The following is a 24,815-nucleotide window of genomic DNA, read 5'->3' as shown; positions in this document are numbered from 1 at the left end:
ACTTTTTCACTCCGTTCTCCACCACCACTCATAGCATACACAATTTTTGCACTGTTAGATCAAGCCAGTGAGAGGAGCGCAAAGGATGATGGGTACATAAGTGCCCATAGTAACTGTAGTCCCCACTTCCCTTCGTTCTGCTAGCATGTTATACAAGCAACAACCTCCAGTGCTGAAAACAGAAGCCAATCTGGAAGAGCAAAAGAATTAAATTTCCTCAAGTGTCCCAGTTTTCATTTCTACCTTTTTTTTTTTTTTCAAAATAAATGTGTTTACAGCAGTGTTAATTTCGTCGACTAAAACTTTGACTAAAACTGTTCGTCTACAGCCTTTTTTTCCATGACAAAAACTAGACTAAACTACCAAAAATAGATCTTTGATGACTAAAACTGGCAAAAAGTAAGTTTAGTTTTTGTCAAAATGACTTAAACTAGACTAAAATTTAATTTGGTTTTGGTCGGACACTCAAAATCTGACATTTCTCCACTGTGAGTAAATCTGTCAAAATGCAATGCATCTGTATCTTTTTTGCCTCTCAGCTGTAGAAAGCAGGGACCCAAGGTTTGGCAGGGTGCAGAGAACACAGTAACATGATTGGGTACCAAATTTAGGCAAGAAAATAAATGCTTGGACTAAAAGTAAAGATTAAAATGTGAGAACTTTTTATGGACTAAAACTAGGCTAAAATGTTTTGAGTTTTCGCCAACTAAAACTAGACTAAAACTAAAAAGGGTGGAAATGACTAAAATGGGACTAAAACTAAAATGCATTTCATTTAAAGACTAAAACTAAAACAAAACTTAAAAATATCTGCCGAAATTAACACTGGTTTACAGAATGGTTCATGCCTGTATATGCACAAATTGTACAGTGGATATTTTTTTATGTAACTTTTCTGTTTTGTTCTCAGAGGTCATGCATAATCAGGGGCGTGGCTAGTAAGACTTCAAGTTTGACTGAGGAGTCTTGAGACCCTTCTCAACCCCGCCTCTTTATCTATTTTTAGCTTGACTGCAAGCTTGTTTGAGACATCATATCAGTATGAAGATCACTGTTGTTTGGCTTCATTAAGTGGTTTCATTAACCAAATGGGTGACATCACTCATGCATCATCCAATTAGCTAAGTTCAGCATGCTAACAAGAAACATTACTCCAGTTTAAAATCCATTTGTTGTCACTTTGAACTTGTTAACAATGTTATATCAGTATTTTGTTCAAATTGTGGCTGCAGCTTTTAATCCCTGTGCTCCGTTTTTATATTAGATATCCTATTGCTAGCTCAATATTCCCTAATTTATTTTTTTCTCACATGCATGTTTTTTCTTCCACAATACATGAATATATTTCATTTGTTTTCTCATTGTTTAATTTTTTAGGTGGCTTTTAAGGTGGCAAAGTACTCTCTATCTGCAGATCTGAAATATGCACTCTTCGCCTATGATGTCAAACAGGTGAGATTTTCATGAAAATGCACCTTCAGCCCAAAATCACTACACAAAACATCACATAAATGAACACGAACACAACACATTGGGCTTTTTGATCATCCTCAACATTACCAGCAGTGCTTTTAATCAGTGTTTACTCCGTGGCTGGCTCTTGTTTACATTGTGCTTGTGTGCAGTCCCTAAGGATGCTGCCACTCACTCATCTGCATGCACAAACAAACCCACACACAAGCTTTCACCATGTATTTATGTGTTTGCGATGTTTATTTCTACATTTTATTTGTGTGCTCTTTTATTCTCTTTAGAGTGCTTTACATCTTCATGTGTCTTAAATGGCTTTGACTTGAGTAAAAAAAGATCATCTCCACATAATTTGAGTTTTAGGCTCATTTGAGCATGCAACAGTTCCTCGACAGCTCAAACATCCTCTGAAAACAGATTCCACCACCTGCATTGCACAGGTGTCTGTTTATTTGTCGAATTTCTGTTTTGTTAGTCTTTCCGTGTGTGGTTTTGTGCTTCCAGTGCATCCTCAGTTTGTGGCTCCCAGTGTTTGTTGGTGTGTTTTTCACTGTGTTAACGCTCAGTCATCCACCGTGAGGCTTTCTTCTCTTCTCAAAGTCAAGGTTTTTCTATTGATTTTTAGATTTGTTTGCAAACAGATGGATCCAGGCACAGGTCTGGAAACACTGCTGCTGCTGAAAAACCAGAGGAGGATGTCTGTTTGTCCTGCAGTATTTCTGTAAACATTTTCAGATCAAAAACACATCTTAAGAGCCTCTCAATGGGATAGATTTGTCTAAAAACATCATGTTTATATATAGAAACATTGATTTCACTCCCCTTCTTTTCTACTTATTAAAGCCTAATTGATTGCACTCTAGTTTTTCATGTTGCCAAGGCAATGTGAAATCCCCTTGAGGTGAAAGAAGCACAGCCTACTGAGATTTAGCTGCTCTCAATTGAATTTTTTTTCAGTTAAAGCAGCACTAAGTGTGAAAGGAAATCAGCTGTGCAGAAAGCATGTAGCATAGATCAGCAGATAGTGGCTGAAAATATGGTCTGGGAATTTGGGGCCCCTAAAAAATAAAGCTTCCTTGTTAATATTCCAGTCTGAATCTTGTTGTTTGTTCTGTAGTGAGTTAAGATGTTTTTAGAAGAAAACATTGTAACTTTCTTGCAGATCAGTAACAACCACTGCAGATCATAATCAATTCATCACTGTTAGACAGCAACAATGCAATTCTACCATTCACAATAATGCTTTGGGGCAGAATGGCTGTAAAGTTTTGCACCAAAAACATATTTCCCCTCCACTTCTAAGCAAAAAGTTCATTTTTCCCCTGTGATTTACTTCAGAGTTAAACTTCCATATTTTCAATATTCATCTCATGCAACCTAAGTGAAACATTTCAAGAGTGTTTTGTTTAAATCTTGATGATTACGACTTACAGCTTACAAAAATAAAAAAAATCGACTCTCTCAAAATACCAGAATACTGTGGAAAAGTCCAAAGTGCAAAGGTGAGCCTTAAGTCTCTCCCTCCGGTTCAGTACACACAACCACAATCATGGGGAAGACAGCTGACTTGACTCTTGTCCAGGGTATCACTGTCATCCTATACAAGGAGGGTAAACCACAGAAAGGGCAGGCTATTCTCAGAGGCTGCTTCAAAGCATATTCATGGGCACAGGGGTTCACTGCTGATCCCTCCAGTGATGTTGTGGCCTCATAAGTGAAGCATTGTGAAAGGAGGGCGTCCACATGATAACCCACAAGGTGCCATCCCTCAATGGGCCATCCTTCAAGTCACATGAGTGCAACCAAGAGATAGAAACATCTAGTACTACATAACAGATCCGTCCACTCCTAAATATATCCACATGCAGTGATTGTTAAAGGGTTTTCAATGTAGCAGGTCCCAGCGATCCACAAGTGGTGATTTAAGTTGATTACATGGAGACTGAATGGGTCTCCAACCAAATTCCTGTTCTTTGAAGTGAGAAGAGAGTTCAATTCTCTCATGTAAGCCAATATTATTGCCAAAAATAGATATACTGCTTTTGAACTTTGGCTCAATACAACATAAAAGCTAATGTTAAAATTTACAGTTAAAGGCTCAGTTTTCTTGGGAGGGCGGTGGGACATTTTACTAAAGCAGGGGTGTCAAACTCAATCACAGACAGGGCCAGATTCTGAATAAAGGTCTGACCTGAGGGCCTAACAGGGTCCACATTTAACTGTCAACCTCATTTTTCACCAGTAATAATTATGGGGGGAAAAGTTAGCAATGATGATAAATGATTTTGAGATATAAAGAGTGAAAATGATAAGTTAAAAGGCTCAAAATGTGAGACAAAAAGTCGAACTCATTTGTTCAAAAGGTCAGTACACAAAATTAGATGTTAAGATAATAATTTCAACAGGCAAATATAAAAAAGAAAGTCACAATTATGTTTTTAAGGCAAAAATTTGGCTTGAAATTGAAAATGGTGCACTTAAAAGGTCAAAATATGATATCGAGGTCGAAATAATAAATTGAAAAGGTCAAAATATTAGATAAAAAGTCAAAATAATCAGTTGAAAAGGTCAAAATTTGAGCTAAAACATGAAAATAATAAATTGGCAAATTAAAATATGAGATAAAAAAGTCAAAATCATAAATTGAAAAGGTCAAAATATTAGATAAAGTCAAAATTATAAGTTGTAAAGGTCAAAATGTGAGACAAAAAGTGAAAATAATAAATGGAAAATGGTCAAAATATTAAATAGAAGTCCAAATAATAGATTGAAGTCATTATTTTGCAATGCAATATTGAAAATATGAAATGAAAACACAAATTAATTTGTTTTCCCACATTTCTTTTGATCTAGTTATTTTTACTCTTTATTTTTATAGATAAATATATATGTATATTTCATATCATCAAGGTTGAGTTTACATTTTTATACTGGAGGAAATCTCATATTTTAGGGCCAGTTATAATAACAATATGATCTAACCTGGTGGGCCGGGTGTAACTGTACCATAGGCCGGATTTTGCCCCCAGGCCTTGAGTTTGACACCCCTGCTCTAAAGGAACCAAAGCCTGCAGGCCAAATGCCCATATAGGGATCTGTGAATTAGTCCATGTTTGAGGTGTTTGACAAGGTAAGCCAACTGGTAGTGACGATTGCAAAACTTTTCCCTTTTGATTACAACACAGTCACTCATATATTGGTTTTAAGCTATAATAGCGGTTAGGACTTACAAATCCACAAACAGCTGTCACCTGCCAGACTTTAGCAAGACTTAAAATGGTACAAAATCTGGCAGACAGTACCCTGTTTTACCATGAGTTAGCTGTCCACAATGCAACATAACAGTATTTTCTGCATCTTTTTTTAGATTTTAATGCATACAGGCCATGTTCCTAACAACATCACTGCACATTCAGGATTAATTCATCTAAGTGAGGCCAAAAGGGCAGATCTCTAATTTGTACCTTGGTTAATGTGATACCAGCCAACTAACCCAAATCATAGCAGACAACGTTAAGTAGCATACACATATTATTACGTTGATTTTGAACATGTTTGAAAACAAGAGTAGTCTCAACAGATCCTCTCTTTGCCATTTCAGTACAATTCATTGTTGTTTTTTCCATGAAAATCCTTTAAAATGTATCAGAGATCACAGTTTTCTGATTAGAGATCATGTTTTTCATACATAAGGAATAAAGCTGTTGGTGTTCTCAAACTGTCTGCTCTCATGGACCCATTTTCTGCTCTGTTTGTTGCTCCAGTGACTTTGTTTTTTTATGTGAATATCTCATGTCTGTGAGGTATCAAAAACAAATCAGTGTTTGCATAATGTGACAAGTTTTATTCTCATTGCAGGTTTACAGATATTCATTCACAGCGTCTTACATTGTTTACAACATCTACACCAGGTAAGGGTGTTTTCCTTTCTTTTTATCCCTGTTCCTTGATTTTTCGGATGCTTTCTTAGATAAAAACCTTTTCAGCACTTTATGCACGTACACATCCAGCAACAGATGGTGGTTGATATATTTCTGTTTGATTGTGTTTCAGGGAAGTTTGGGAGTTAAACCCTCCGGAGGTGCAGAACGCAGTGCTCCAACATGCAGCCTGGGGAAGACAAGGACAACATCTGGTGAGGCTGAGTGTTTACGTGATCAGCTTTTTTCTCCTTTTTTCTCTCCTTACCATCTTTAAATGAAAAATCGTTCTGCTTCCTCTCTCTGGAGGGATTTAATCTAACACTTTTTCTTTCATTTTCTCAGTATAGACTTTGTTTACATCCACACTGAGCTTGTTTTTCTGTGTCTGGAAGTTGTCCTCGACTGCCTGTGACCTATTTTTTCTTTTATTTTCTTTTTTTTACACTACATTACATTTAAGATACCCCTCTAGACATAAGGACTTCTGCAACAAATCAAAAACGATACTTGAGATAAGACATAAAAGATTACTTTTTTACAGGTGTTTTTTATAGAGTGTTTTCCCATGAAGGATCTGTCTGTAGTTTTGTATTTTTTATGGCTGAAAAAGGACTGAAAATTGCCAACTGACCCGTTGTCAACCCCACCTTCCTTGGCCACTGTTATTAGCTTGGCCAAAATCTTTTGTAGCCAGGTCCTTCCCCATCTCAAACAATTAAATAGCTCATGGTTTGAATAACTTTTATTTTATGTTTTCTTAATTTAATCATTTGCTTTAGGCTAACACTAGTGTTCCTTCTGCACCACATCAACAAAGAGCTTGTTTTACCACAATTACAAATGAGATGTGTAATACATGTGTGTCCAGACACAGGGAAGTACTCTTTGTTTTTCATTTACTGTGTGGTTGCCCACACAGTCCAATCCAAAGAAGTCTTTTTTCATAATTCACCTTCAATTTAGAAAACAGGATGAAAAATACTCCTGAATTATGATGTGGGAGTCTTAAATCGCTCTTACAGACTCACCACTTTTTGATCATGTTGAGTTAACATAACCAAGGTCACATTTTTACTGTACTGAAAAGATTTGGTCCTGGCAAAAGAATGTCTAATGAAGTAGTTCTGCAACACTTCCTATGAGTGGGAGCTCTCTGCAGACCAATAACAGCCAATAAAAGGTCAGTTATTTCATGAAAGCTCATGGGTTAAGTCCATGGGACAGTATCCAAGAAACCCCAAAACAACAAATAAAGACATGAAAAAGGTGGCTTCATTTATTAAACAACAACTGCACTCTGAATATTGCAGTAAGTGCTATAAAATCCAATAGGAGTGCATTAGGCTTAAAACTATGTACTTCTGTTTTGACTAAAACCTCCATTGTCCACCTCTGAAAATAGCTCTAGGTTGTTGGTAACATATTCCCTGATTCACTTTGTGATATGTTGAGCCCTCACACTGTTGTGGTGAAGTTGGATTGTGAATGCTTCCAAGTCTTTTGGCCTGACTGAAATCTCTGCTACTCACATCTTCATGAATCTTTTCAGGATGATGACTTGCCAAATGGCTCCTTATGTTACTCATTCCCCCATCAAGTGTGTCACCACTGAATAGCAGTGTCAGCATATTGCTTTTTGTTTGTCCGTCACCTTTTTTTCCTTTCTCATTTCTTGACACTGGGAAACCAAAATGCTTCCTCACATAAGAATTAAAAGTTACTGAAGTCTCCACAATGTCACTTGGCTCTCCCTTGCCACCATAGACTGTAAAAGCTTGCCACTCTACTGCTTTCGCACTGTTAGATCAAGCCAGCAAGTGGAGTGCAAAGGATGATGGGTATGCAAGAGCAGATGATAACTGTAGTTTCCACTTCCGCTTTGCGATTATTCTTTCCAATATTGCAATTGCAATTTGATATGTAATTACTTTTTCAGTTCCTTATCTTATACATTTTCAATCAACCCAAACAATAAATGTTTCTATACTTAAGCCAGCAGATTATTAAATAGATACAAGTAGGGCTGAACGATTTAAAAAATATATTTAATTGCAATTATTTGTACTCATATTGCAAACTCTGATAGTATTTATGTTTCTATCTTGATGAAGAAAAACGTGTACAAAAACAATAAAAATAGGATTTTTTTGTGGACTATTTGAAAAAAGACACGTTTGCATGATGTGTAGAGGATAACATTTATATTGAATTGGTATTTTGTCACACATTTCAGGTTGATTAAATATTGAACCTTGTGCAATTTGAAAATTACAGCTCGCCATATTGCATTTCAATCTAAAGTTGGATTAATTGCCCAGCCCTTTGCACCATTAAAAAAACCTTCACTTTTTGCCCTGAAGACCTATCGTCTGAAATGGTCACATATCAACAATGGTATTGATACCGTGAAATTACCGATACCATTACATTTTTACAGAAATACATAATTAGAACTCTTACATAGACACAAGTGTTTTGGTCATTTCATTATAGGCAGTTGTCTTCTGCAAACAATTGAAAATTACAATCAGTCAACCCAACAACCTCCTTATAACTTCATCTCTTGGTAATATTTGGTCTGCATTGTTGATACAATAAAAAACAACACACCAACAATAAGCCTTACAACAAGCTTAAATATGAAATGTGTTCATAAATGTTATGATACCTCATGATGTTTCCACACTAGTGGGACCTAACTGCACTAATGAGACGAATTAAGTGTAATAAGAGCATCAGGAGAGTTTGGGAAATGCCAATCAAACCCAGTCTGCAGCACAAAGTCACAGTCCTGAAAAGAAAGACGACTGAAGCAAAATAATTACAACCTCTTGGGTGCTATAAGTATGCAGTCAGCACAAGTGCTGCACAGCTGATGTAAATGAATGTCAGTTGATATTTCTTATTTCACTGTTAAGAAAAGAGTGGGGAAAAATAAGTAAATTTGTCTTAATAGAGCATTTCAGAAGAGAATTGCAGATTTTCACATATTGCTGTTTGCTATCCTGAGAAAAACTTTAGATGAACAGAACTGTGCAGAAGTTTAGGCATGTTTGGGTTGAAATTTGAGGCTGAAGTAAGGCGTGTAATGGTGACTACACCCACCTGAGGGCCCCATCGGGCGGGAAGGAGGATTGACACAACCCAGGTCATGCTCTGGATGTCTCTGTATATTACCAAGGGCATGGGAAAGTAATCTGATGAAAACAAAACAAAAACCACAGCTTTAGGGCGGAGTTATAAGTAGATGTGGCGCTTAAACATAGCCTAGGGTACTGTTAAGGCGGGTAGGAGGGTTGCCACAACCTCCCTGGTTGTCGTGTGTATGTTCTAAGCACCTGAAAACTGTTGGTGGTTGCTGGGCGTATTACCAGGGGTGCAAAGGCCTGGGTAAAAGAAATGTTGTTAAGCTCGACCTTGGCTGCCAAGCGATACACGTACATGTCAAATGCGTCGACACTCACTCAGGCTGCCCTCCCTCCTCTCTTCAGCCAGGGTTGTGGAACATCGTGACCTGTGAAGAACCATTAGCACTCTACATGCCTAAAACTCCTGCACAGTACTTTATATTCATGAAAAAACTCCCTTTTTACCTTTCAGACAATATTATGGTAAATTTGGGATTAATTGAAATGAGAATAGGGACTTTATCTAGTTATCTTACTGGAGACAGTCTTGTAGCTTCCTCCTACTTCATCAAGTTAACTTTTAGATACACTCTTCCCTTTGGCATGTTTTTTTTTTTTTTTCAGATTTTTAAACTTACTTTGTGTGCTTTTTTTCTCTGTGTCTTGCTTTACATTTATCTATCTATATTCCATCCATTTAGATTGCAGGATTTTCTTCTCATTAAAAAACTAGCAAACATTCACACATCTGGAATCATATTTGTTTTATAAAAGAAGTATTTTAACCCATTCCCTACCTTATACAGTGGATGTAAAATGTTATTGTCTCCAGTCCAGGATTTTCATGCTATTGCCTCATAAACTTTTCCTGTTTAAAAATAGATGCTGTATGATTGACATCTACCAAGAAAATGAGGTGGGATGAAAAAAGTATTTACCTAAAAAGGTTGAAATTCCCTCTATATGGGAGAAAAATGAACATAGGAAAACTCAGGATAGAAGTGAACATGCAGGATGTTACTGGCTGATTGAATGAAAATATAAAACACTAATGAAAGAAGGAGCGCAAATGTGTATTTGCTGTGTATTTTAATATACCAAAACAGAGAGGAAATCAAAGAGAAACAAACAAATCAAACCAGGAAAAACTCAGACTTCTATTTGACAGCAGAAAGCAAAAATGAAAGGGAAAACAGCAGGAAGGAACACAAAAAGAATTGTGAGTCTTCTGACGATACCTGCTTTCTCTCCTCTTCAGATCTACATCTTTGAAAATAACATCTACTACCAGTCAGATGTGAGGAGTAACTCTCTGAGGATCACCTCCTCTGGGATGGAGGGAGTCATCTTCAACGGACTCTCAGACTGGCTCTATGAAGGTGTGTGTACACGCTTGACCATTTTTGGGCGTTTTAAGTAAGAGAATTGATTTGGTTCAGATTTTACCGCTCATTATCTGAAAATTTGACAAGTTTTAGGCATGAAAAAGCATGAGAGCTGGCTATACACCAGCTCTGAAGCAGGCTTTGAAGCAGCATGATGCAAGGAGAAAAAAATTACTGAAAATCTTACTGAGAAGTTTAATAAAAAATGTCTTTGAAAGAAGTATGTGTTTGTAGCAGGTGGTTGTTCCCTGGACTGACAGGCACATTAAGAAATAAGATGTAAACAATGCAGCTTTGTTGCTTCCTTGGCAGCTCCTGTAATATAAAGTTAAAAAATACATATATCTTTAAAGCATCACTCAACTAAGGATTTCAATCCTGATTTATTTGGCAATTTCTCTTGTCTGATATCTTCACTTTAGAAGTCCACAGGAGACATTTCAGCTAATATTAATGTTTTCAGCAGCAATGGGGATCCTAATAAACTAAACTTAACATTTTTTCTGCATCAGATGGCATCTGCCATAGGTTTGCCTAACACTACACAGACGCCTGCATTCATAGCCTGCCATACACCTCAAAATGTAACTACACATCAAAACAACACAGACCACAAGCCCTATAATTGATCCACTGGGTAGCATTGGGTCTCTGCCAGTCTCTGAGTAAGGTCCGCAGGCATATTGTGTGTACTCCAGAATGAGGTAACCAGTAAATGGCTGCAGACAGCAAACCAATTTATCAAATCTACTAGCCCACATCCAAAATATTAGCAGTTAATTTCTTCATTCATATCTCCCATTGGCCTTATAAGCAAAACAAGTCTGATTCAGGGGCTGTACATTTCCTCTCCTCTGGTGTCTTCTCTCCTCTTTTCTTCAATAACTGCAGTATAATCAGCTGCTGATCAGTATTTATCATCTCCAACTGTTACCATGGTTTCCTGTACACAAACAAAAGGAAAATGTGGCAACCCAAAACTGGCGGCATAACTGCCAACTAGAAGCATCGCAGAGCCACTCAGACACACAAATGCACAAGTATGTAGAGCACATGGAGTAGGCCACTACTGTGCAACTAGAGTGACACAAGAGTATAAACAAGGCCTACTAGAGCTCAGATATTCATGTAGGAGGGTGAGCATCAAATTGATAATGAGCTAAAACAATGCTGTATGGGATTATTGACATGTTTGCTTTCCCTGGAAACACTTGCATAAATAGAGAGAGTTTGAACCTCGCATAGGGAAAAACAGCCTCCATTACTACAGCCAACAACTGCTTATAAAATAGTTAAACTGAAGTATCAACTTCATAAAAATATTATGAGTGAATACTTTAAATCCCAACTTTTTTGGCACAAAAAACATGTAGTTAAGAGTATGGAAAAGACACTGAATTTGCATCATACAAATATTTTCAAAAATACTCATTGTTTCAGCAAGCATTTTAAGTATTTTATGTGTAACTGCCAGGTTTCTTTTAATGATGATTTATGAAGTGGAAATTCTAATGCTCACTAATTTCCTCTTGTTCTTCTTTAAACTTATCATTCTGCAAAAAATGCTATAGATGTCTGACACTGGTGAGCATGAAAAAAAACATTTAAGACATGAATGTAAGCAATTCTTTTCAATAATCAAATGCTAATTTAAGTGATTGAGAAAAAAGTCAAACGGTGCAAGTTTCCTTACCAAGTAGGTTATTTTGGATGATTTTTTCAGTGATGATTGCTAAACTTGTTTGTCAATTCTGGTCCTGTCTGCATCCTCCATCTTGGAAAGTTTGTGAGATTTCTCCTCCAGTCTCAGACGCCAGCAGGCAGAGAAAGAAACTTTGTGTGATTATCGGTTGAGGATTTTCAGTCTAGGCTCTGCATTCTCAGTTCAGCTGTTGAAAGTCTTTCACAGATTTGTCTATTGCATTAAAAATGCAGCCCAGCCGCCCAGACAAACTAAACAGGACAGCAATGAAAAATCAACCACAAGCCTCCACGATCCATTAAGTCTGTGTGTAAACAAATCCAGTAATGATGTGATGGTCTTTGCAGTTTGCACAGAGAGCAGCACAAACACAGGCCAAGGCTGATGGGAGACATTATAGAATCATTTGTGTTTGCTGATTTACTGCGAGCTGTGTGTTTTATTTCCACGATTTGCTTTTACTTTAGATTGTAATCATTTGGTGGATGTTCTGACAGTGAAGGAAAGAGCAGAAGAAGTGTTAAGTGCTACTTCACCAATCGTATAGGCTGGCAGTAAAGCATAAAAGAATCAACAGAGGAAAAACCAACACAACTGCCATGAACAGTCTATTTTTCTTCTCAAACTTTATGTTGTTTTAAACAATATTTTGAATGAAATAAATCAAGAAACAGATGTGCATAAAATCTGAAAGAGAAAGACAAACCTTCAGTATATAACTGTTCTATATTCTATATATGCCTTCTTCTCAGAGGAGGTTCTGCAGTCACACTTGGCTCACTGGTGGTCGCCTGATGGAGAAAGACTAGCCTTTCTCACCCTGAATGACACCCTGGTTCCAAACATGGTCCTGCCCCAGTTCACTGGCACTGCCTATCCGAAAGGATTACAATACCCATATCCTATGGTGAGTCTGGACTCCATTGCAAGTGGAAAAAAATATAAAAAACATATCAGTTTATTAAGCCTATGATTATTTCCTGCTTTATTTTATACTCCCTTTTGATTGCATTCACATCTTCAATGATATTATAATAAAATTTGATTGTTATTGTCTCTGTCTTTTGCTTCAAGGCGGGTCAGACTAACCCTGCTGTCAAGTTGTCAGTAGTAAACCTGTTTGGAGCAACACACACTCAGGAGCTGCAGCCTCCAGATCAGCTCAAACACAGGTGAAACACACACACACATGCAGGGCTGTACAGTGCGACATATATGTCGCAAATGCTACAAGAAAATTGGTCTGTGCTAAGTGGTTGACACTCCTAATAGCACTGGTGCTATGACAAATTAAGAGAGGTGCGTGCATGCCAGGCACGCAGATAAGGCTTTAGGTTATACTTGTTGCCACAAAAACTTCATTCCACTTTGATTTGAAACTTGAAATTCATGCCCAGTCCATTTATATTATGTTTCTGGTAGATTTTAATTCAAGTGGAATGTTTTTTTCCTCTCGCCATGCGTTATCCTTTGCGTCTGGTGCTCGAGCGGCCACGCTCCTGTCTCTCTCTCTCTCCCTCATCTCTCCGTCACACACTGCTGTCCATCTGTCCGTGTCATATTGGACCTGTATGCTACATTCAGATGCGTGATGGCTTGTTAACCACACAACAGCTACGATATAAGTGAAGAGAAAATGCATCGTTTTATACATTAATCTTTAATCAGAAGTTAGCACTGAGCACTCTGTCCTCTCACTGACGGCTAACTCACTGTCACTGCGACCATGCGTGCGTAATTGGAGAGGACGAGGAGATAAGCTAGGAGATATTCGTTTTTAACATCGTCTAGCCTACGTGCCTTAAAAAGCTTTGGATTAAAGCAGCGCTCCTCTTAAACATACCGACCACGTTTTGCTGATAGATTTTTTGTTTTACTTGCCATTTAACTCCAATAGTACTGATGTTATCATTACACTGTAGGAGAGAAAGAGTGTTCTGTTCATTTACATTAGCTCTATCAACATCAGACCCCAGTGTGATACTACAATATGGACCAAACTCTAACAGTGTTTAATAAATTTTTAATAATGTTAGACATGTTTTCCTATTACTCTGAGTATCAGTAAATGAATATGGGGTGTCCAAACTATGGCCCGTGTGCCAACTGTGGCCCTCAGTCCTTTTGAATTGGCCTGCAAGAAATCCATCAAAAAGGCCCCCATAAGAACATAAAACTTTACTCTCATTGTTATCTTGACTAGGAATGCACAGAATTGGGGTTTATACAATATGGGGATGTTTACAAATTAAACTTACCCGATCAATACAAATATATAAATGCATAGACCTAACACTTCAGTCCTTGAAACACAGTTTAATGATGAACAAATAAACATACTTAAGTCTGTAGAACACACTAATGTTTAAGTAAATAGGATGAACACAGAAAAAGACTTCAGCTGTCTGTTGGTCCTGCCAAAAGTTAAAAAATTGATGAATACAAACAAAAGAATTACAGCAGCAAATAGCAGCATGAATGGAACTCATTTTCTCCTCTGTCTGATCTCAAGGTCTGATTTCCAAATCACATTGTTGTATTCATTTTCAAGCACCACACTTCTATAAATTTAGTCAGTTTCCAGCAGTTTACTTTTGTTTTGTGTCTGAATGTGGAAATGAACTGTCAGCATCTCTCTTCTCTGTGAGTGGCTGTTTGCTTTGTTAGACAATAACTGAGAGCTGTAATTTAGGCTGTTTTGGTTTTGTTTTTCAACTACATTCACTTACTAACCATATATCACTATACCAATATCTATTGGTTACATGTTGGTTTTAGAGCAATAAGAAACATTTTATATATTATGCTACAGGTTTTTTGTTCTGTGCTACAATATTGTCAACCTCTGTAGCACAAGTGCTATGGGCAAAAAAAGTTAACGTACAGCCCTGACATGTAAATGAATACAAAACACAACATAAAACAGCCCCCATTCTAACTCTCCTCTGTGTGTTTCCTCTGCAGAGATTTCTACATCACAATGGTGAAGTGGATCAGTAACACTCACCTCGCAGTGCGCTGGCTCAACCGTCCCCAAAATGCTTCACTGCTGACAGTTTGCGACGCCACCATTGGCGTCTGTCTGCAGGTCAGTGTCAATCAGAAAGTTTACATGCAGTTAGAAAAAGTCAAATGATTTTTAGTCCAACTAAAACTGGGTGTTTAAAATGTATGTGGATATGTTACTCTAGCTTCAATCCTATTAAATCAATTTTCTCTATTCTGGACTGGCACACGTAGATAACACAGCTGGAAACTGATTTACTCTTGCATGTGTAGACCTCATCTGTACCCAAACTGGAGCAGATGTTCCTCCCATGATCCACAGTTTCTGTGCCTGGCTTTGACCCAAAGGTCAAAAAGCATTAATGCTAAGCATAGCTGAAGTCATCCTTTCTCCTGCCTTTGGATTTCACTGTAGGCAAGAGGGATGCAGTTTGTACCAAAAGTAAAGCAAGAAAAGAGATCTGTTAAAAAGCTCAAACACAATCCATAAATACCAGTTTTAAATGAAAACAAACTCAATGGTTAATGAGGATATACATAACACCAACCTTATTCAATAAATTTGATCCCAGTTTTCCCGACATCTGTGCTAAATGTTGAATGAAAGGCTCTCTGTTTCATAGTGGTCTTGGACACCAATTGAGATATATTAGCGCCATTTTTCTGGGGTTGCCATGTTGTCCATCACTGGGTTTGACACTACTATGTTGTGTTCTAATTGGTGAAGAAAACAGGTTTTCTTTTAAATCTCAGGTAGGGAAAATTGCACTTTATGAAAGCCTGAAGTGGAAAGTTGACAAAGAAAACCCTGCAGCCCTATTTTGGACTTGAATGATGAGTATGGGTTTATCATAGGATGAGGAAAGTAGTGAAGTTCAGTTCTAATTGAGCTATAACCTAAACTTGACTTTTGTTGTGTACAACATCTACTGAGTGTTTTCTCCCCTTTTATTCAGAGACATGAGGAGTCTTCAGAGACGTGGCTTTCCAGACAGGTAAACCTAAAAACAGACATTTTTATAACTGCATATGTAGAAGAAAAACTTCTAGAGCCATCTATCCATCTCTATCCCTACTATCGCTGAAGGTATACACGTTCTATTATTGAGGCAGAACACATCAGGACTCATTCATGCATACAATATGTCACCTCTGAGGTCTGTTTGTGTCTACAGAGACAGCAGCCACTCTTCTCCAAAGACAGGAGCAGATTCTTCCTCACACTGCCTGTGAAACAAGGAGGTCAGGGAGATTTCCAACACATCACCATGTTCACCAGAAAGGTGACTGAAAGAACACTTCAGTCTTGATAAAATGCCTATCTTTGTCTGATTACTGCCCTCTAAGTGCAGGGAATGGTGATCTATTAAGTGTCAAAACCTTGGGACTGTATTTAGAAAGTTGTCTGTTTCATTTTTCATTAATTATTACTGATTTTGCTTTCAGTTACGAAGCGAACAGGATGAAGTTCGACACTTAACGTCAGGAGACTGGGAGGTGACAAAAATCCTAGCTTATGATGAGAACAACCAGATCTTGTAAGTTTGTTGTAAGCTTTGTTTTGCCACTGAAACCACAAAAAATACAGATTTAAAAATAAATAATACACATGAACAACTTTATATTCCTTTTCTTTGATAGCTGAAAATGCCTTTGTGACATGATGGTAAAGGCAAATAAACAAATAAATTTCCTATAACATGTTCTTTTATTTAAAATGACACTGTAGATTTGCTGCATGTGAACTGCTCTTGCTTCTGTCCTCCTTATTTATTACTCTGTTAGTTGTTTTTGTGCAGAACCTCAAGTCAAGGACACATTTTCCTCTAGAGTACAATAAAGTGTATCATATCCTATTGTAGTGAATATATACAATAAATTACTTTTATAGAATATGCTCATTTTTTTCCTTGATTTAAAATAGAAGCCCTATTTTCTTAGTAATAAAGTCAATTTTTCACTACTATATATATTCAGCATTTTTCCATCAGAGGATTAAAAATTGTCAGTGAAAGCTGTTCCGTGTTCTCTTTAACATGCTTTGTGATCTGCAGGGTTCATGACTGTTTAAATCAGTGTTTATGGTTGGTCACCCTCCATGTGCAGCGACTGGAGGAGACAGATGTAGAATGGATCTGTGACCTTGTCCTACTTTATCTGCTCTGCTCCTCACAGATACTTCATGAGCACAGAGGACTCTGCGCACTACAGACACTTATACAGGTACAGTACACTCCGACTGAACCACAGTTTATTTTGAAAGCTCTTTGATCCTGTTTTCTCCAATGTAAATGCAATTTTTTACACTCCTCTTTCTTTTTCATCTCATAGAGTGTCCACGCTTGGCCTGTTTCCACGGCGATGCCTCACCTGTGGGCTGAAGGACGAGTGTTTGTACTTTGACGCTGATGTCAGTCCCGATGCTGAACACACCATACTGTACTGTAAAGGTAAGAGGAGAAAAAAATGAATTTATCAGACTAGAAAAATTGGATGTTGATATTTTCTAGCTGAATGGTCAAATACAATAAAGCTCTATTTTTATGGAAAGAACTAACAAATGGTTGTCTCAATACTAGATTTAAAAACTTTGTTTTGATTTTAGAGAAAGTTAATGAGATTTAAACCTCGGTCATACAACAATAACTGAAATAGCTGTCCTTATATGGGGCAATTTTTGTTTTTGATTATCAAAAATTGCAATTTACGGGGCGCGCAGGTAGTCAAGTGGTTAAGGCGCGTGCCATGTACGCTGGCGACCTGGGTTCAAATCCAGCCCGTGGCACTATTTCCTGCATGTCTCTCCCTGCTCTCTCCCCTGTTTCCGACTCTATCCACTGTCCTATCAAATAAAGGCAAAAAGGCCAAAAATAAAACATAAAAAAAAAAAATTGCAATTTACAAAAACTCTGAGTGTAACGGTCGTATTTGTCCCGTCACGTTTCAGTGCACAAAGTCCCATGATGAATACGTCTGTATTTTTTCTACTGTCTGTGGTCTGAATGGAGAAAAACAGCAATCACAGTAGATGGCAGTTTAACTTGGCAATATAGGTGGCAGTGATGCTCGTGTTAGCTAACCAGTTATAAAAACAAACAAGAAGAGGAAGAACCAGATAAAACAAAACACGTGAAGAAGAAATTAACTACAGGTGCAGTAGCAGCACTCACTTCTTCCTCTCCTCCACTTCTCTGCACTATTTTTAAAAAGCCTCTGCATGTGAAAGCAAAGACTTTAGCGATGCTAATATATTTTAAAGGCCATGCATGAACGTGCAGAAGTAAACAGCAGCTACAAGTGTGTATTTTAGTGCTCTGCTTAGACTCTGTTACAGCATCCCATCCTGTGTTTACATGAGCTATTCTGCGGTCCTTCATTGATAAAGATGAGTCATGATTTTGCACAAGTAAAACACACTTTAGCAGATGTTCTCTACTTCTACATATGCGTGTATAGCCGTCAAAACCCTGTTGACTACATGATGGCGTCACAGCAATCTACATAAAACATAACTATGATAGCTTTAAAGGCTCTGAAATACATGTATTTTATTTTTATCATCACATTGTATTAATTCATCACTCTCAGGAGAGAATAGAACATGAATTTCTGTGTTGCTTTTTATTTTGCATCTTTTATTTTAATCTGTTTTACTACTTTTTCATGTTTAACTGTGGTCAGATTCAAAGTAATAAATGAGGCAAACCTAGAATTAGGCCTATGAATTTGGGACTCTATGTTTACCATTGAACTGAACCCCTACCGAACCGTGACCCAAAAACCAATGTACAGACCGAAACGTGACCTCTGTGAGAATGATAATAATGAAATCTCCATTATTTATTGATTGGTGGTATAAGGAAGTGCAGAAACTGTCATGGTTTGGGTTTAGTTGTGTTAATTTTTTAGTTGCTTGGGCTCCTTGTGTTTGTTTTCTACCTCCTGTGTTCCCTTGTCTTTGTGTTACCCAGTTTTAGTTTCAAGTTGTCCGTTTCCCTCCATGTGTTCCTCGTGCTCCTGTTCAGTGTTTCCTGTTTTATTTTGTAGTTTTCTTCTCCTTGTGTGTGTCCTCTGGCTTTCTTCCTGCCCTTGTGTTTTTCCCCTCCACCCTGATTACCTTCACCTGTGTCTTGTTCTCCCTCACCTGTGTCATTGGCCTCACCTGTCTCCCAGTGTCTAATCACCCCCTGTCTATTTAGTTTCTGGGTCTCCCTGTGTCTGTGTCAGTTCGTCTGCATAGCCTACCTGTGACTCTCCTGTGTGTATTCTATAGTGACTTTCTTCAGGGTTTCCCTCGTGTTCTTTTGGTGAGGTTTAGTTTTGATTTTGTTAGCACCTTTGTTGTAGGTTTTTGCATTTTTTGTTAATTAAAGAGTTTTTTTGTGCCTTTGCATTTGAGTCCTTCCCTTTTGAGTTTTTACTAATCCTGACAGAAACTAGATAATCTTCAGTTGTATTTTAACAAAGAGAGAGAGGGAGATGTCACTGTCTGACCTGCAAAATCAAAAATAATAAATCAGCCAGTACTGGGTGTCTGGGCTTCTATTTTTGTTGCCGTTGTATCCAGCATGTATTAATGTCATTTGATATATTAACGATTATTACAAATCCATCTAAATAAAGAAAATAGAATTGAAGAGATATTCCCCATTTCAGATAGATTATCATGTGGCCAATAACCACATAAAAAGATTAAGTCAGAAGACAGTATTTTTTTCTTTAAAGAACTATCAATAAAATCATTATTTTCTTACTCTATATCACATTGGAAAATTTGCCAACATCTTAAAAACGTTTTATGGTCAACCCTTTAATAGACACATTTTTGAACTTAGACTCTTTCCGTGTGTCAAAATTTTAAAAGTATATTTTCTTCCTTTGCAGGTCCTGGAGTTCCAGCTGTTCTTCTTCTAAGTTTTGATGATGTGGACTGTAAGTTTAATTTTTTCTCCTTTATAACATGAAATCATTTCTGTGTTTATGTTGACATGCAGATGTGCCTCTGTTCTAAAATGGAAAATAATTTGCGGCAATTAAGCCTCATCATCTCATTTGTATAAAAACATCAGCAGCTGTTGGATTTGAGTCAGGGCCAAATTGAAATGATTTGAATGTTACAAGATGTTTAATGTTTGTCACAAGTTTATCAGACATTTTTCATCTCTGTTTTTTTTTTTGATAAAGTAAACAGAACATATTGAAAAAGAAAAGACATCAAAAAGTCAAAAGTTCCGATTCATACAACCAAATATTTAAGTTTTCTGCCATTCATGTGCTCAAAATATGTCAGTTATGCTGCAGCAAGAGCTTAAAATATTTAAAGGAATGTTATTATTTAATGGTACATGTAGAGTATACAGTAGGGAGTCTTCCTGCTGCTGTATATGGATTAGTGGTTATTAAATAAAGATGGAGTCATGCTCTTCCTTTGAAGTGGATTACACACTAAATATTTGATGTGACCTGTTGTCTATATATTGTCTTTATGTTTGTATTACCTAATAGTACACCTTGCCTTTTATATCCAAGAAGAAACATTAGCTTTTAGGCTTTTAGATGTGAAGCCACTCATGCTGAAGTATTTTTCTTTAATCATTATGTTTCAGTGGCTTAAAACACACTGTTCTGATCTTAGTCACCCCTGTTATGTTTAGGAAGTGTTGCATTTAAGGGCTACATGCAGATATGACAAGACAAAACATAGTAACGTATTCTGCCAAAATGCTAGTCCCCAGAAAAACTTTATTTATAACTAAAAGGTTCTTTCAGCAGGAGCTTATTTTAGAGCCAGATCCTTGCGATGGAGACACATTGACTTGCTCCTACACTTATGTAATTCTTTGCTAAGGCTGACTACACACAAGATGATTTTCAAAGCTTAGATAAAAAAGCGTGGAAGACCACAAACATTAGGAAAGTTTCAACTAACTTCGAACATTATAATCCTCAGAATTCACACACTAGATTAATGGTTTTAAAACTTTTTTTTGTCCAAGCCACACCCAAGGTCAAGCTAAAATCTAAAGACACACCATATTTATTACCATGCAAAATAGCCCTTTCAAAAGTGTCTTTAGTTGATGTATAGTTGTAATAATGTTTGGTTGTATAAATTCCCACGGCACACCTAGACCTAAAGTGGAGATGCCATGACACAAGATCGCTCAGATAATCAGAGGATCAAACACCTATTTAGGCAAAAACACCACAGGTTATATTGAACCCATCCACACCCATTCACTCTAAATTCACAGATACAACCCCAGACTTTCTGGTTAGAAGACAGCTTCCTCTCCCTTGAGCCATAGTCACCCAGGGTGAATCAGTCTTGACTCATAAGTATCAACCATGCTTGATATTTACATGAGGGTTTTTGGGGGATATAATCAATTGCAACAAGCTTTTAGCCAGGCTGTCATTGATCATTGAGGAATCAGGCCCAAGTTTCTGCCTATAATTGTCTGTTGTGTATCCAGCCTAAGTGTTAAGCTTTGCACAGAGTATTGCAGGGAAAAAATGTACCCGTAAAGACTTACCAAGTCTTACTTCATCTATGAAGTGGTTTTCTCATAAAGTTAAGCATTGTGTTAAAGTTGATTTAAAAAAGCATACATTTTATTGATTGTATTGGTATTGATTGTACCTGTTGCATAACAAAGGTTTCCTTTCCAAGGGTGGCAGACTCTGTTCAGTTCATATGTTTTTTCCTTATTTGACCAGAGGGGCAACAGGTAGGCTTTCATATGAAAAGGATGTCTGGTTGGTTTGGTAGATGTATGACCAATTATCTCCACTCCAAGGTTAAGAAAAAAATAGATATTTAAGTAGACAACAACTCTGTACTTTCTCATTTCACAGCATATTTCATCTTGGAGAACAACCTCCCTCTGCGGTCAGCGCTGGAAACCAAAAAGACGATACAGACGGAAATCCGCATGATAACTAACGACAACTTTGGTACAAATTATCCACACTTAACAGTTGCATACATGTGTGTTTGTGTGTATCGAATTTATAAACATAACACATCCTCATATGATAATTGAGCCGCTCAGAGGACGAATAACATGTGTGCATGTGTCCTCTGTTTCACCTCTCCTTCGGTTAATGCGTGTGTCCTCCTCCTCCTCGTAGAGCTGCCTCTCAAGCTCATCTATCCTCCTGACTTCTCTGAGTCCTTCCTCTACGGCCTCCTGCTTATTGTGTAAGCCCGCACCTCTTTATTACATTTACATCTTTTTCATTTACTCTCTCTGGAGAGCTGTGAGCTTCTAAAGAAAGGACAGCTTTGCTTCTTCATAACCACAGGCTTTTACAATTCAACATAAATTAAAAGGAATGCATGAGCAAAAATGTCAATTTATGCACATCTATGCTGCAATTTTAATGCCCTTAAATCAGTTTTTATGTAGTCAATCTTTAATTTTTAGTGCTGTAATAGGACGTGACTTGTTGCAGCAGGTAATACCACAAGAAAGCCTGAACTAATGTCACAGTAATATGGTGTAAACTCCTCAAAACCCTCAAGTTGATGACATGTCATGACTGAAAGTGTATAGACTTACTTTTGGGGCATTTCCACATGTGGCACAGGCTTAACTTGATCTGATTCTACTTGGTTTTGTAGCTGACACTTTGTTGTCCTTTTAAAGTGTATAGTTTGATATACACAGAAGATCACAGAAAACTTCTAACTGAAAAATTCAATCAAAGAAAATTAATATGCACTGTATATAACATATAAAAAAACATGCATTTGTTTGTTGTTCTCACAGCGACAGCTCTCCAGGCGAGCAGGCGGTGACAGAGGAGTTCAGGCCAGACTGGGAATGGGTTCTCGTGGGATCAGAGCAGGTCATTGTTGCTCGACTGGATGGCAGAGGGTCTGGTTTCAGGGGCCAAAGGTACTTTACAGAAACAGTCAACACATTTGGTAACTTTCTGATATATTTTTTTACATGATTTCTTATTTCTAACTCCTCTGTCCTCACAGGATCTTACAGCAGGTCCATCAGGGGCTTGGCACTGTGGACACAGAGGACCAGATTGCAGCTCTGGAGTACGTAACTGTTTGTTCTTTCTGTATGAATAATTTAGAGTTCAGTGAAAGGTTTTTTGCCTGTTTTTATATTTGAAGTCAGTCAGTTAGTTTACTTAATTTTGCCTTTTTTGAACATGTAGAGATTTAGGGATTGTGGTTACCAAATGCTTTAAAATAACATTGAGTATCGAGTAATTTGCTTTCTTTTTTCTCCAGTGACTTAACATCACAGTAGTGTTGATCCAGTTATTCAATGTGCTGATTTTTAGATATGAAAAACAGTGGTTGGTGCTGCATTCTTGGTTTTCTTATTTCTGTTTCCTGGTGGATTTCTCCCATGATGGGTGAAGGCATCACAGGAGTGTAGTCAGTAATCCTCTGTGGCTGTGAAGTTTGACCTCCTCTCTGTTGGTGTCTTGACAGTCTGTGAATTGAAACGTCTCAGCTGCATGTGTGGGAGAGAAAAAAAGGAAAAATGTGAACGAGACAGTAACTTATGAAGCTTTCCTGTTAAAACATTTTCTCCTTTGTGCTCTCAAGGTACCTGACGAAGCTGCCATTCATTGATCGCACTCGAGTCGGAGTCTTTGGAGAGGTTCGTCTCCCCGCATTTAAATAAAATCAGCCTTTTACCTGTACAGTTGGATAGATCTGTACTTTTATAAGCCAGTAAAGTAGATTAAGATTTAGCCATGCTTAAATCCTTGGGGGTAATTTGGAGAATGCAGGGTTTGTTTGATTTCATTTTTTTAAGTTAATTTAAAGAGAATCAGGCGCCCTGTATCCTGATGCTGACCAACAGGATAATATTTGCCCCCTAAACAACCACAAAAAACTTGCCTTTGTATTTTCATTTACTGGTGTGATGTTTGAAACTTTTAAAACCCAATCCCCTTCCCTCTGGGAACCTTCTGTTTGCATACAACCAAGCTAGCATCACTAATGCACATAACAGTATTTACCTAGGTTACCATGACTTATTTTCTTGGCATGGTCAACCTAAAGTTCTATTTGAAGAGTAGCCTGTCCATATTGTTATTTTCTTAATACACTGGGATGAATTTGCAGTTGTTACTTCCTTGGGAATTTCTTATTTTTAGAAAAAAAAAGACTTCTAGCATCAAACACAGCACTTCTGTTGTAGCCATGATTTTCAGTTGGATTCAAAATTTTGCAACCATCCCCAGATTTATACTTTTAAAAAACCATTTCACTGAGCTGCTTGGAATGTTTTTTTGTCTTCATGGTGTAATGGTTGCCGGGAATACTGATTAACCAGCAACTGGACCTTCCAGACACAGATTTATCTGTACTGTAATCACTTCAAACACATTTTTACTGCACTCAGTTGATCTCCATTTTATTGATTGTGAGACTACTAGAACCAATTGAGTGGACCTCTGTTGAATTAGAGCAGTCTCTTTGAAGGGGTGAATATTTATGCAATCACTTATTCTACCTCTCATAGTTTTTAATTGACATTACTTTGTAGAAATCTTTTAAGGGCTGAATAATTTGATTAACAATTGAGAAAAGGTTTTAGTACAAGGCCACAATTTCTTGTCTAACCATCAAACCATGGCTTATTTAGTTTCATCAAGTAAAAAAATAATAGTAACTTTGTTCCTTTTTTAGGACTATGGAGGTTTCCTGACATTGATGATGCTGAAATCAACAGAGAAGCTGATCCGCTGTGCTGCTGCTCAGGCTCCCATCATTGACTGGTCCATGTATGGTGAGTAAAATCACTATGCTTCTCCTCTCACATCTCCTCTTTCTTTTTCTTTAACACGCACAGCAGGGACGAGGAAATACTTATTACTTCTGCCTGTCTAGCTGCAGAGCCCATGTCTTTATCCTACTTGCTGCATTGTCTGGCTTTAATCATCCTCAGGTTCTGCTTTCGGGAATTCAGGCTTATTGAATTTTTAGGATGAAAAGCTTCCTTCATTTCTGGGAGTTACTGTACATCAGAGAAGACACTGCTGTATTATGACTGTCGTTTTCCCTCTGGATTCTGTATCTCTAACAAGTAAAGACAGAGCTAAGGAAGGATTTCTGGATGTATAAAAGCAAATATGATGCAGACATTTTCTCAGAAAAACAAGTAAATGTCTATGTCCAAGTGTTAAAGTAGATTTAACTTCTTATTTATGTTTG

At 37.4% G+C, this 24,815-nt stretch overlaps 1 protein-coding gene across 4 annotated transcripts in view; it reads left to right on the top strand.

Moving 5' to 3' along the window:
* The window catches only part of LOC121506150 (inactive dipeptidyl peptidase 10-like), an 85,648-nt gene that overhangs the window by 53,752 nt on the left and 7,081 nt on the right, over positions 1-24,815 (top strand). For all 4 annotated transcript variants that reach the window (XM_041781767.1, XM_041781768.1, XM_041781765.1 and 1 more), the window contains exons 5-23: positions 1,378-1,452; positions 5,329-5,381; positions 5,524-5,605; positions 9,780-9,900; positions 12,361-12,515; positions 12,683-12,780; positions 14,573-14,696; positions 15,571-15,609; positions 15,790-15,897; positions 16,061-16,152; positions 16,790-16,837; positions 16,946-17,064; positions 19,499-19,546; positions 21,473-21,571; positions 21,749-21,818; positions 22,390-22,518; positions 22,608-22,673; positions 23,196-23,250; positions 24,291-24,390. In XM_041781767.1, coding sequence (XP_041637701.1) covers positions 1,378-1,452; positions 5,329-5,381; positions 5,524-5,605; positions 9,780-9,900; positions 12,361-12,515; positions 12,683-12,780; positions 14,573-14,696; positions 15,571-15,609; positions 15,790-15,897; positions 16,061-16,152; positions 16,790-16,837; positions 16,946-17,064; positions 19,499-19,546; positions 21,473-21,571; positions 21,749-21,818; positions 22,390-22,518; positions 22,608-22,673; positions 23,196-23,250; positions 24,291-24,390 — 1,681 coding nt within the window. The remainder of the gene's footprint in view (positions 1-1,377; positions 1,453-5,328; positions 5,382-5,523; positions 5,606-9,779; positions 9,901-12,360; positions 12,516-12,682; positions 12,781-14,572; positions 14,697-15,570; positions 15,610-15,789; positions 15,898-16,060; positions 16,153-16,789; positions 16,838-16,945; positions 17,065-19,498; positions 19,547-21,472; positions 21,572-21,748; positions 21,819-22,389; positions 22,519-22,607; positions 22,674-23,195; positions 23,251-24,290; positions 24,391-24,815) is intronic.

This window comes from Cheilinus undulatus, linkage group 24 (assembly GCF_018320785.1).
Source record: "Cheilinus undulatus linkage group 24, ASM1832078v1, whole genome shotgun sequence".
In the NCBI taxonomy this organism is placed as follows: Eukaryota; Metazoa; Chordata; class Actinopteri; order Labriformes; family Labridae; genus Cheilinus; species Cheilinus undulatus.
This window is presented reverse-complemented; position numbering and strand designations above follow the sequence as displayed.